Here is a 13,957-nt window from a genome sequence, read left to right on the forward strand (position 1 = left end):
GTCAGCCGGCCGTCCGGGCGATGTAAACAAACTGAAGATAGGACTCTGAAAACTCTGAAAGCATCACAGACAGTGGGACTCGGGTGTTACACCCATTGTAGACAGTCATGACTCACAGAGTTATTTTCAGAGGATATACTTTATTTATACATTTAAGTGTGAAAAATCACATATAAAGACTTTAAAAAATAAGTTATTTAGCTTATCTGGCCGGACTCTTCCAAGTGTTCACCTGTCAGTCTTCATTTCAGGGTATTGCCGTGTTCAACAATGTTTTCTTAACAATAAGAAAAGATGGCAAAATCTCCTGAGTATAAACCCGAGTTGTAATAAACCAGACTTATCCTTTAAGCTTTACATGCTGCCACATTGAGGCCACATTGAGCTCGAGTGGCCTCCATCTGCAGGGAAATAAATGAACCGGTGACACTCGCTCTGTGTCTGCTGTGAAGAGAACAGCGTGCTACGATACAGCGTGATCCCTCCCCGCCTCCCTGCGGTACAGCGCCACGCAGAGAACAGTAGTTGTCTCTGATAGAAAAAGAGAAAATCCCTACACAATTTCCACATTGTTTGCTTTCTTTCATAAAGTTCCCGGAGGAGTCAGATGTCATTGGCCCCGTCCTTTATGCCCATTGGGAATGGTAAATTAGCGTCCGCAGGAAAGCTGCAGAGGTATTCTATTGTGGCGGCCGAGCTCAGTGTTCTGCCGTCAGCGAACGGCGGTCAATGTGGATTTATGACCATCGGCTACACGTCTCCCTCTCAGAGCCCGGATAATAGTGTAGGCACGGGGAGCCCGGGCTGAGAGGCACGGCACACGAGGTAGGCACCCCGGCGTCTATTGTTGGGGCCTCACGCCTTTTGAACGGGGAATCAAACGGTACCAGCTTTTCATCAAAAGCCCTCCTTTCTGTCGCTGATTTAGAGCAGAAAGAAAAGCTTTCTGAGTTATATGTTATGGGGTGGGAGGAGGTGGCAAAAAACAGGCAGACAGGGACGCTTTCATAATGTGTTGATGGGGGCAGGAGCATCAGAACGCCTCACTATGGAAGCAGGCTTTGGGTTTCTCTGCGTCTGGCTTCATCTCTTTGTCTACGACGGGATGTCCAGCCATGTCGAGGACAATCGGGCCTCTAAGAACGTGTGCAGGGAGGAGGCTGTGAACGGACCATATGTGGCCAGAGCTCGTTTCTCACCTCTGACAGGGGAGATGGGAGGCAGGACCGGCCAGCGGTGAGACTCCAGACGAGTCACAGAGGCAGTGGGGGTCAGCTTTGGTCCTGAGCCTGAGCTCGGTGGAGTTGACCCTAGTGGACTTGGGCAGGAGGACCAAGTAGCGGAGGGGAAAGCCAAAGTAACAAGGCCAGGATCGGAGTCCAAATGTGGGTTGAGAGCAGGATCTGTTGACGCAGCCTGGTGCTGATTCTCTGTCAAGCTTTCACACCTGCTCGGAGGTTTGGAAGTTTGGGAGTTGACTACTGAAGCTGAGCGAGATAAGACGGGTTTACAGGAGTCCGTTTCTGGTTCGTAGAGTTTAGAGGTAGCTGTAGTGTTCATGGCTGATTGGCGAGGGGTGAATCCTGCTGGAGAGTTAGGAGCTGAAGGTGACGACATGGCTGAACGAGGATGGAGTGGTGATAAACAAACGCTGGCTTCTAGGTCTGTGATATCTCCTGAAAAACAACAAAAGGAAAACAAGACGGCAGCTTTAACGATCACAACATTATCCACCTGAAGTCACTGTACGTGTCCCCGAAATGTCAAACCTACAGTTCCCATGTAAAGAAGATCATTTTCTCTACGATTATCTTAAACCTAAAAAGAAACAGGTTGCTAATTAGAAGTCCTCGTCAGACTTCATGAGCCCAGGACTCAAGAACTGGACTTGCACAGGTCGCGGTCAAAGTCTTATCATGGAAATAAACTGTATTTACATTTTTCTATTACTCTTTACTCTTTTTTCATCAGTCATTTATCAAGAAAAAAAATAGTGTCAAAGATTGAAAGAGATTTAAAGATTTGGATGAATGAATTCATGGATTTGTGAATTGATAGACATCAAGATAGATGGACTTGATCCCAAATGGGAAACTGTAGAGATTGGAGGTGGATGGATAGATCGATGGATGGCCATTTTCGATCCCAAATTGAGAAATTACAGAGATATGGAGATGTGTGGATAGGCGGATTGATGGATTGATAGATTTATTATTTTTTATCCCAAATTTGGAAATTGTGGAGACATGGGGATTGATCCCACTTTGTGAAATTGTAAAGATATTGGAAGGGATGGATGAATTGATGTATAAATGGACTGTTTTAATGGCTGGGTTGTTTGTTAGATAGATGGATGGATGGATGGAAATGGATGCATTATTTTTGATCCCAAACTGGGAAATCATGGATATATGGAGAATTTCTGCCATCTTCCAATATATGTTATATATCTCTAAATCAGTGCTTCCCAAAGTGTGGGCCCCGTGTTGGGTACTGCAGGTGGGCCGCAAAAAGCCCTCCACCAAGTATACAAATAAAGAAATATGACAATAATGATGATTCACCATGAGTCAACCCTTTAAGTGATGAGTAAGGCGTGTCATGACTATTCATGGACATATTGTTTAGCAAACTTTTGTGTCTATCTTGTCATAATGTCATGTTGTCATGTCCAATAATTTACCCTAACTGAAAGAGAAAGCTGTAGTCATAATTTTTATTTTATAACGGGCCCTGGCGTACTTTTGAATTTCAAAGTGGGCCGCGGCAGTCTTAAGTTTGGGAATGGCTGCTCTAAATAATGAATTTAATGAGCAATGTTAAGACATTACATCGAGTACAGGGAACTTATGATATGCACTTTTTATAAACATTTTAAATTTACTAGGAAAAAAAGCAATGATCCTTCATCTTGAGGGCGATATGAAGAAGAGTTACTCCTGATGCTAAATCAAAATATCCCTGTAGAAGTTTTACCAGACAGGACGCTGCTCCTGCCGCTGGCGAGGTCGGTGCTGCGGCTGAACAGGCTGGAATGAGGACGACTAAAGTCTGAGAGGGACCCGTCGGAGACCACAGAGGTCGGAGACAGCGATCGATCTGTACCAGGAGGTCCGAGCCCCTCGTTCAAGTCTGGCTCGGTGATGGACACCAAATCAGGTTGTGGTGGTGATTTCTCCCTCTCCTGAACGTCATCGTTTTCCTCTGGAGCAGAATGAGGAGATGGCGGCGATGTTTGCACAGTGTCGGGCTTGTTTGAGTCGAGGTGAGGGGTGTTTTGGTGGGGAGGTGATGGACTAAGTTTGACTGATGGTGGAGAAGCAGCAAGTGGAAGACAGGGGACGACGACAGCTGAGCGTCTTCCTCCGACCTGATTCGGCACAACATTTCTTCTCCTGTCTGGAAGTTGGAAGTTACCTTAAAAAAAACAAAACAAAAGCAAAAACATTCCTTTTGAATAAACACCATAGTTTACCCAAACAGTCTATAAACACTGACCCCATGAAAGCCACTTTTCACCGTTCAAAGAATGCTTCAAAGGCAGTTTTTCATTGGTCAACATGGCGTGGGTCATTTTTTTAAAACTGCCAGCCTGTTTGTGACATTCTCATTCCCACTCCGCTCAGTCCACACAGTGGTGCCCCTGCTGGGAGGGTTGACCCGCTAACAAAGGCAGCGAGAAATCGCCCCGCTGGAGCAGCTGCCTGTTTCCAAACTCAATATTCAGAAAAGTAATCAGACCTGAAGCCAGGGGTGTGAGTACAAAAACAATCTTTAACATCTGATGGAGATGGAAGAATAGAGGTCAGCTACTGGTGTCCTTTTGTTATTTAGGAAATTCTAAGAGTTCTCTCTGGATGGTTTTCAAAAACAAAAAGTGTGTCTACTCTTCTATTGATTGACAAACATTTTGCACAATATCCAGCAACTTTTATGAAAACTTACAAATTTTAAAAATGTGACATGAAGGGTGGAACTGTTTGGCCAGTGATAACTAAAGTCTATCAAATCAGTCTTTCACATGTGGATAATACGTGAGGTACAGGTCTGTTTTATATCCATCCTTCTCTGTACCTAACATTTTAATTATCTCACTTCTTTTTTTTCTACTGAACATTTCCTTTCATCCCTTCAAGATTCTCCTCCACAAACATCAACTCATTCCAGCGCCGCCCATTTCCCTTTCGTCTCCTCCATTCTTCCCCCTCTGCCTTTGCACACCCCTTTCTTTCTCTTTCCTCCTGTTTTTTTTGTTGACCACTGAGAGGGTGTGTGTTTTGTGTGTGTGTGTGTGTGTGGGGGGGTGGAGGGTGTCAGACAATCTGTTCTTGTTTCCTGGGGGTCTACAGCCGAGAGGAGTCAGCATAGGGGGGGATAAAGAGAAAGCATTGGAGAGCACATTTCTTCACTGCCTCCTCTTACAATGCCCTGCCATACCCATCTGTTACACACACACACACAAGCGTACATGAACTGGTGTGTGTGTTGATGTGCATATGAATGACATGTGTCAGAGCGCAAAGCCACAGCGTCAGGCGCAGCACGTTTCTTCAGACTGCGGGGTTAAGGGCGATTGTGAGGGAGCCGGCCACCATATGGTGGAATAATTAGTATTAGAAATGCCCCCCTCCTCTGCTACACACACACACACACACACACACACACACACACACACACACACACACACACGGGCATGGTGAAAGCAGTGCCCTGCTGTGGTGTGAGGTGTGTGCTGGGAAAAAATGCCTTCACATCAGAGGCCAGTCTCTGAAAGGAGCGGCAGGTCTCCCCCGGCCTCGGGCTCTTTCACTCCCTCCACCAGGACCACCAGGAGGGCGGCGCTGTGGGGACTTCCTCGCCAGAAAGGAGATTTGCACTTAACCAAACACAACCGCAGAGAGAGATTAAGAGCTAACGACGAGCCTGGTGGCCTCTACCTCCACTGCTCCAGCAGAGGAAGAAAAGGCGAGAAAAAAGTGTTAATGAGGAGAGCAGAGGAAGTCAAAAGGAGCCGGCGGCCTCCTCCTGGTGGAGCTGTGATGGTGTGAAAGCAGACAGGTGTTTTGTTGATAAGCCTCACCCTCTAGTGTTTGTGTCTTCAGGGCAGTGAGAGTGTGTGCTATCGACTTCCTCCCCTGAGATGAAGGCTGCTGTCTGGACTTGGAGCTCAGGAAACGAGGAGGTCTGAGATCCTCAGGACGAGCCTTCATGTGCGACAAGAAGCGAGGACAAAACAAAGGACGATGATCTGGATGATCGTGAGCCTGAAAGACAATAAAGAGAAAAAGTGAAAAACAAATCTGTAAAAGTGACTTTACGAATCCCCTCAGTACCTCTACTTTGACTTAAACTAAAAACATACAATGAATGTACTACTTGTTAAATATAATGTACTTATGTATATAAACTAATAATTCATTTATTCAAACATTTGAAAATTATACAAGTAGAAAATAAAAGTTCAGCATATTTTGCAGGAATATCAGATTATCATTAAAATACAAAATTTAAATAAACAGAAGGAATACAAATAAACCTTCAAGGGAAAAAAACCAACCCAAAATCAACAGCAGCTGTGAAATTTTCAGGTTTTATTGTTATTCTTTTTTTAGGAATGATTAACTATAAATATTAAAAAGAAATTGATAAAAAAGAAAAAGAGAAAAATCTATCAAAGAAAGAAAGTCTTAGAATAAATGTAATAAAATAATAAACAAAATAATATATATATTTAAAAAAATCAAATAGACAAAAAGTTTAATCAGTACTGGAAATGTTTTTTTCCAGATAAAAAAAAACTTTAACAAATAGAAATCAAAGCAAGACAAAATGTTGGTGTTTGTGAGTGTTTGTTTGTTTGTTTTTTTAGCACAACTAATTTAAAACAAAAAAAAAGAAGACTTTTTATTTGATTCTGTATTGTTTTCATGTTACAAACTCTTCCTTTTCACCTGTTTACTGACAAACAGAGAACAGCCCTGTGTGCTCACCGATACACAGAATGAACTCACTCAGAGAAACATCTGTGTCCCATGACACAACAAAATGAGAAACCCTGCTGTACTGTTGGTGGAGGAGAATTCAAATGATGCATGGTGCCTCTACTGCCCCCTTGTGTGGACTCAACAGATTACATCTCTCTTGCTCTTAGTCAGCACACAAAGCTGCTTCTCCTCTTAAAACTCACAACCTCTGTCCTCCTTCAAAGAGAGGAGGCAGAGAATGATCCTGAGGGATAAACATCTGTAGAGTACACTGTAGTTGACATGGGACATAAAAGCAAGCAGGAAGGTCAATATTGGAAATGTGGAGGGACTTAGCAGTGAAGACCAGTCCAGCTTTGCAGCCGGTGACTCATCAAACAAAAGAGCAAACAAATGTAATAGACGGCACACAGACGCAGAGCTTTATTTGACTTGTAGTTCTGCTCCTCACCCTTTTATCACACAATAAAAAACAAACACCAAATGCAGACAGTGATGAACCAGGGGACCTTCAGACAGACGGAAAAAAAGAGGGGAGAAAATGGGGGAGGAAGGTGGGGTCACTGTCTGTGACTCACACAGGGAGGATCAGCTTTTTAAATCCCTGCACCATCTCCGCTGATTCGCTTTCCTCAGATCTGGAGGCTTTAAAGATTTGCATTCTTGTGATGTAAAGAGCTACAGAAGTGAGGTAGAAAAAAGCCAAACAAGAAGTGAGGCCTCTCTCCTCCTCCTCCTCCTCTGCTCCTCTTCATCCCCTACGGCCTCCTCCTCATTACCTGTCACTCAGGCTCCCGTCAAAAGGCTGAGGGGGGCTTTGTGAGGATTCAGACTCAGGGGCTGGTGTCGTCAAAACCTGTGACCTTTTCTGCAGAGCAGGTCCGGGCACGAGTGTGTGTAACGAAGTGTGCGTCATGACAACCCACGCGAAAGCTCTTTTTAATGCATGCACACACGCAAACACAATCAGACGCACGGTTACAGGACAAAGACGATTCTTATCACGCACGGTCACGCTGATGAGTTTACTGTGAGAGATCTGACATTAAAGAGAAAGTTTAAAGCTGCAGCTGGCAAAAAACTGCAATCAGTTTCATTCATACAACTTAATTCTAAAGGGCCTATATCTACTGTGGTCTAAATTCCATCTTTAAATACTAAAGATGACCCAAATGCTGAGTTGTCTACTGTGTTGACACATTAGCTTCAATATTATATTTGCAGAGAATCAAGTAAAAGTATTGATCTGTGTTAAAATGACGATAGTACTTTTTTACCGCAACATGTCAGAAGGACATCAGAGACAGTAGGTAATACAGTACTTTCTATAGACACCATTAACCGTGGTGTGGGCTCCCTCGGGCCCCCTAGGCCTCCAGGAAACAGGCTGACCTCCTGGCGTCATGCAGCCCACACGCTGTCCTCACACAGCCAGAACTGCCCTAATGTCATTACGGGCCTGTTTGTGGTCAACAGCTCCCTGATTGAGATGTACAAGAAGTGCTGCCTCGATGAATGTAGGAAGTCTATTAGTTAGTCAGAGTCCCAGATGGCCTGCAGAGGACAGGCTTGCGTGTGCTCCTTCAAACACACACACACACTTAATTACACTGCCTCCGAGTGAACCCCCTGACAGGCGGACGACTGCGAGCAAAGACAGAAGTGTGTCTATGTCCCGGCGTCTGCAGGAACAGAGAATTCTTCACAGAGCTGCTGCACAAGAAAGCCAGGCTTAGGCCCTAACAAGGTTAAACCCCTGAAAAAGAGTGACTTTTTAAATCATGGAGATTTGTGTTTCTGCGGGGTGTAATTAGCTTTGCTGTGGGGGAGGAGGAGGGGGGGGGGGGATGAAGGGTCGGGATGCTGCATGGCGAAGCGGGGGACGACGACAGTGGGGCGCATTGTGGAGTCCGGCGGATTCAGGGGAGTAAATCTGATTATCAGCTCGTGTCAGAAGCCAGGCTCTGATACAGCTTAGCATTCAGAGCAACTTTCTACTTTCGATGGTGAGACAATGACCGACCCCCCCCCCCCCTCCAAACCCTTTCCTGGCCCATGCAGACCCAGAAGGCCTGTGACTGTTCCCCTGAAGCCCCAACATCCTGACACAATGCAACACTATGACAGGAGAGCACAGGATGACAGGAGCACAAAGTGAACATCGAGTGACAGAAGAAGTATTTACTCTAGGTTTAAATGGGGAACTGCAAAGGTAGTCTAGTCTATGACGGTGTTGTGGTGATGTCACATGAGTCAGTGTCAGTTGCCTCGAGAAACTAAAAGTATGAAACTGAAAAAATCTGGAGTTGTAGATGCTGATAAAAACAAGACCTCCTTATCCTTTTTTTCCATCTCTGCGTGACGCAAGATTCTCCATGGTATATTTTTCTGCTACGGGCAGAGCGCACATAAATGTCAAACAAAAAGTGTCAGCAGCAGGGTTGCATTGTGGGTAATGTTGGCTGGAGGTGCCGACAAGAAAGAAGAATGCTTGTGTATGAAATCTGTGATTCTGTGAGTTATCTAATGAAGCTTTGGTAAAGTTTCCTGTGTGTTTGGGCACCTGTGCATTCTGACCCGCGCCGTCACATTGCAGCTCGTTTCCCCCGGCGACGGTACAGGAGCTTTGACGGCGGCATAAAAAGCAGACTGCTGGGTCAACAGCCTCTTGTGGGCTGTGTGTCTGTTTAGACAGGGACACGCTTGTTGTAAAGGTTGTGTTGCTGCAGTTTTACCATCACAATGCCCCTTCGTGATTTATTAGATATCTGCAGAAAAGATGGAGGATGGCAGAGGGTAGTGCCAGGCCTGATGAACTCGCCGAAGGCAGTTGAGGATGTAAATGAGGCTGTAAGGACCAGCGAGCGTCTTTGTCTGCCGACTTTACTTGTTTGTTTAAGCGGAGGCCAAGACAGGAAGCCAGCCCACACAACTCTGCTGTCCCCATGGCAACCCCACTGTTAATTGTGGCACATCCACTCCCCGACTCTTTTCAGCAGAGGGGAGAGGTGGAGACTTGTGAGTGTTGGAGGAGAGAAAGAGGAGTGTGTGTATGTTTCTTTGTACTTGTTAGGAGAATGGCAGGATAATAAGATGTTGCTTGATTTTTAAAAAGCTCGACTACATTGGACTGCAAAGTTGGAGTTCTATTTGAGCAGTAAACTCCATGAAATTGTAATAAAAAAAATCAATGCTGGTGTAAATTGCTGGGGATATTTCAAAACATACATGTACAGTGTTTCCCAGAATAACAGTGGGCCTGATACGGTACCAATGGGGGGGGGGCTTGAGTTTAAACATGACATGACAAACAATGCATTAACAGGAGGGACGTACCAGCTGATTACCTGCAGAGCATGAGTAAAGATGTGAATTGCGTCATGTACTGAAGGGGTAGAGATCGAGGGAAGCTTTTCCACTGGAAGATCTTATTTCAGATAAATAAGGGAAAGGCAGCTCCATGTGTGCAGCACTGAAGTCCAACACACATTTCCCAACAACAGGGACAAGGATGTGCAACGTATTGTATCATCTCATGCTGTATCTATGGTGTCTTAAAAGGTTTTGTTTTTGGATATTGTCCAAATATTTAATCATTTTGGACTTTGATGCTTTGGAAAAAACTGCTCTTGAAACTTTCATGTCAGACCTTTTGACTGAATTGAATCAAAGTGACATCATTATGAAGAATTAATGAAATACAACAAGGTAGCAGAGTTTGCAGAATTCCACTTCTAACCCCTGTAAAGTAAAACTTTCAACAACAAAAAGTTGAAGACATTTGGGAAAGTTATAAGAAAACATTCTTGCATTTGGCTCAATTTTCATATTTCTAGTTTCCAGGTTCACTTACAACTTGTTGGCAGAATCCTCTATCCCATAAGACGGCCTTGCTGACAAAAGACACATAAACGGGTCCCTGAAAGAAAAGAACGAGAAAAGAAGCCGAATGAACATCTTAGAAATAATTGGTCACAATCAGGGAACACTTTCACAGTTAGAGAAACAGATAAATGAGAGGCAGATTGAGATTGATTGACACGAGGATTTCAGAGAAGAAGCGCCTTGAGTAGCTCGGTCTTCCGCTCTGTGGATCACAAGCAAAGAAACAATGACTGAAGCCCGGAAAAACAAACATAAAGCCACACAGTGAGACGTTTTTGAGAGCATTAATAACCCCTCCATCATGATTATTGAGATGCTGTGAGACCCCTCCAGAGGGTTTCAGCTCCTGCAGCAGAAGACTGAGTGATGGAGTCCGCTCTCCCACACAGCAACCTTCAAACATCTGCTCGGTTAACAAAACGTCTGCTCCTTATCTCCTTCCCTTTTCTTGTCAGCATGTAGCTTCATCGGGACAGTATGGTGGGTTTAAGTGAGGGTGCATCGGTTTGACCCGTGGAGCAGGGGGTGGGGGGGGGGTGCTGTGTTAACTCATCAATCACTGCAGACACTTCACCGTCCGGTGCCCAGCGGTCAGCGGAGCGGCTCATCCATCTCTCTTTGCAGCTCCTGGCAGCTCGCAGAAGCACCGAGTCAGCTCCAGAGTCCGTCCACTCCAGGGAGCAAGAGAGCAGATCCTCCCAGGACTCACCCCTCATTCATGGGCTGTAACCCCAGACCGGAGTGGGAGACAGGGGGGGCAAGAGGTTCTCACACAATAGAGCTTGATGTGTGTATACATTTGTGTGCCTCTTCTTCTTCTTTTGGAGTGCACTGGTGTGGAGCGCTCTGCCAGCTTTTTTACCAGACTCTCAAATTCACTCTCAGTGCTACTACACGTGGCTGGAGGGCAGCCAGAGTTTGGCCTTCTCATCGACCTCTTTTTGCTTTATTTTTTTACTGTATTTAACAAAGCAGGTTAAGTATGATTATGCACATTACACAACAGATACCTAACAACCCTCCATCTTTAAAATATAAGCCTTAAATTCAAGCCGAATAATGAATGGCTCGTTGAAAACAGAACGAATCAGCGATGCTTGTGTCTTCTGATTGAATATTTGGTGTGCTGAATGAAAAATGAAGTACGTATTGGGGCGCTAAAGGTTTAAGCAACATACAAATTTAGCGTCAGTTGTCAAACACAACTTCAAGGAAGTGCGACGTCTTCAGACCCAAATTACAGGTCTGAAGACGTCAGCAGGAGACAGCATTTTAGGCTAGTTTATATAGCTTTTTTTTTTGCCAGCTTGCTTCACCTGATAAAATCCAAGAAGATCATTCCTTTTAGCTCTTTCTGAAATTTTTCCTAGATTTAAGATGAAAACTTCTCAGACTTTAAATTCATTAGAAAATCTGTAACAATTTAAAGTGAAATGTCTTGATCAACACGAGGAGTACGGATGTAAATTACAGCGTTCTTTCTAACTCCGGCATTCTCACATCATGCACATCTTCCATTTATAAAAGTCAAGAATAAACGTTTGCTCTCAGATCTCCTGCTAGCATTGATGAGACGTTCTTCAAATGACAAATAGTCAACTTCAATCTTCATTAACGATTCCTCTTTCTGCCGTCGTTTGACCCATCATTACAAACTCAACCCATAATCCCGTATATCGAGTTCGTCTAAAGTGATTGCTGCTCCTCTTTTCCTTCTTCAATTCAGATGATGAGATTAGTGAGATTCCCAGCAGATGGGATTTCCGCTGAACATGAATCCACCCCATGTACCCCCCCCCCCCCCCCCTATTTTTCAACGAGCTCCACATATTGGTACTTCCGGTCAGACCGTTTGAGCGCAGAGCCGTGTGGGCTGGCAGGACTCACACAGACAGGAAGTGCTGCTGTTTAGGGCTGAACCAGCAGAGCTAAATAAGGTCAAATATGGTCGGTCTTATCAATAATGAGTAGGTGGAACGGGCTGGATCAAATTACCAATTTGGAGCTAATCACCAAAGTGGTGGCTGCTCTTTGCTTTATCCCCTCTCCTGCTCTGTTTTCTCGTCTCTCTTGGTGATTCCTGACGCCATCTGTCTGTCTGTCCTTCCTCTCTCTCTCTTCTGAGCACGACACTGGATGTTTTATTAATTCTGTTTCACCTGATTACACCCTGTCTGTGAGTCAGGATGCATTAATAGGCATTTAATTAACGTTTAATTAAGGGTACAGAGAGCCAGTCAGATCAAAGCAGCGTCCTCCCCGGAGGTCAGCAACGAGGACAAAATGAAACAGGTTTATATATAAATCTCAGTGATAGGTGGAGATAAAACAAGCTGCTGCAGCCGGCACCTCACTGGTAAACATGCTGTTCACTTCTACAACCATCAAAAAGGAAAAAATCTTTGAAACTTTTAACAACATGAAGTCCAATTTGGAGAAAATGCTCTAATTTAGTTTGTTTTTTTTGCGCTGTCTTCAACATCAAATTTGGAAAAAACAAAAAACTGATCCCCAACACTTCATGACACCTCAATTCTAATCAAAGAACTTTATTAATCCCTCTAAGGGCAGTTAGTGTGGAGCAGCTTGTACCTTCAACTACAAAACATTTTCTTGCAAACACAACACTGACTTTAACTCCCGCTGATTAATGTGAGAGAGATTAACTCTCTTCATGACTGGATTTTGATCGCCACCAACTCTCTAGAAGAAAAGAAATAAATGACACAGACTACCTAAACCTATAATCTCTCTTTTTCACTCATGCATCTCAGTGAAGTCAGCAGTGCAGCATATAAAATCAGCAGCTGGACTTGTCGATAAACCAACAAACTTTGAGACAAAGGGCCGACACAGTCTCCAAAGCTCAAGTCTTTTTGAAATCACGCAACAGGAACTCAACAATGCAGCACGACACACAACTGATGAGCAGTTCAGAAAACAATCAAGCACACGGCCGAGCTATCAATGGCAAACAAAGAGCGAGGGGTGACCACCTCAGCATGTCTTTGGACCAGGTTAGAGTCAGACACAGAATAGGAGCGCACGCAGATTGAGAGAGAGAAAGCCCCGGGGTCAGCTATAATGAGCCGTGAATGTGAGCATCCGTCCAATCCCGTTTAATGGGGTTCATCCCTGGAAAAGGGTTTTCTGTCCGGCCTGCACCGGTGTCAGTGTGTGTTCGCGTTGCGGTACGGGTCAGGGGTCTGCAAGGACTCTCTGACCCTGAAATGAGCTCTGGGAGTCAGTGGGGACCCCCTGCTGGCAGGACAGAGCTCCTTTTATGCTTTAATCTGCAAGCACATGGGGATCAATATGGAAACTATTGGTGCTGGGATTGTATGCAGGAGTGAGCGGTGCAGCCATTTTAAGATGTCTCACAGGGGGTTGGCGCACCCTGACAAAAGCACAGCCCTGCTGCCACCACCCGTCACAATGACCTGTGGGACAGTGGCACACCAGCAACTAACCTACTTAACATTCATTAGTGTCAGAGAGGTGGACAGATGCTCTGGGTTTTTACGGATCTTCTCTCTCATGTTCTCTACATGGGGGCGCATTCAGCAGCGTTTGACGTGTCTTTCATTTGGGATATTGGGAGTTGTGGGCGGTGGCGGCAGCAGCAGGGCCGCTCAGCTGTGGATTAGGGGAGGAAGAGCTGGGTGGGCATGGACGGACTCACCCTCTGCGCGTGGTGCGTGGCGCGGGGGCCGTCCGGCAGCCAGGTGCTCCTGCTGAGGGGAAGCCTGGACCGAGACACGAGACTCCGATGACGCTTAAAATCCTGATTTCTGAAGGGTCTGTTTTCCCAGTGAAGATCTGGAGCTCCTCTTCTCTCAACCGCAGACATGTCCAACGAGCTTTAATCTTACATTTGACTTGTTCTCTCGGTCCAAATGTGAACGATCCCAAGCCCTCAAGCAACAAGCAAAACAGGAAAACCCTTTGGTGGCTGAGTGATTTAAGGGGAAAGGATCTGAGAAATGCCTCTCAGTGGGAGGCAAACTTGTACTCCTCAAATAGCTTATGCCTGTTAATGATTACCATCCTGTTAAAACTCTGAAACGCTCTCATTGCACAACCTTCCT

The 13,957-nt window shown here is 45.1% G+C and overlaps 1 protein-coding gene across 1 annotated transcript in view; it reads right to left on the reverse strand.

Annotated features, from left to right (window-relative positions):
- Positions 1-13,877, reverse strand: part of LOC109993587 (uncharacterized) — a 50,425-nt gene extending 36,548 nt beyond the window's left edge. The window contains exons 1-5 of the mRNA XM_065951577.1: positions 13,552-13,877; positions 9,838-9,903; positions 5,081-5,264; positions 2,977-3,417; positions 1,200-1,676 (exon numbers count right to left, since the gene is read on the reverse strand). Coding sequence (XP_065807649.1) covers positions 1,200-1,676; positions 2,977-3,417; positions 5,081-5,264; positions 9,838-9,903; positions 13,552-13,719 — 1,336 coding nt within the window. The 5' untranslated portion in view covers positions 13,720-13,877. The remainder of the gene's footprint in view (positions 1-1,199; positions 1,677-2,976; positions 3,418-5,080; positions 5,265-9,837; positions 9,904-13,551) is intronic.
- Between the last annotated feature and the right edge of the window lie 80 nt (positions 13,878-13,957).

Source organism: Labrus bergylta, chromosome 23 (assembly GCF_963930695.1).
Source record: "Labrus bergylta chromosome 23, fLabBer1.1, whole genome shotgun sequence".
Lineage (NCBI taxonomy): Eukaryota > Metazoa > Chordata > Actinopteri > Labriformes > Labridae > Labrus > Labrus bergylta.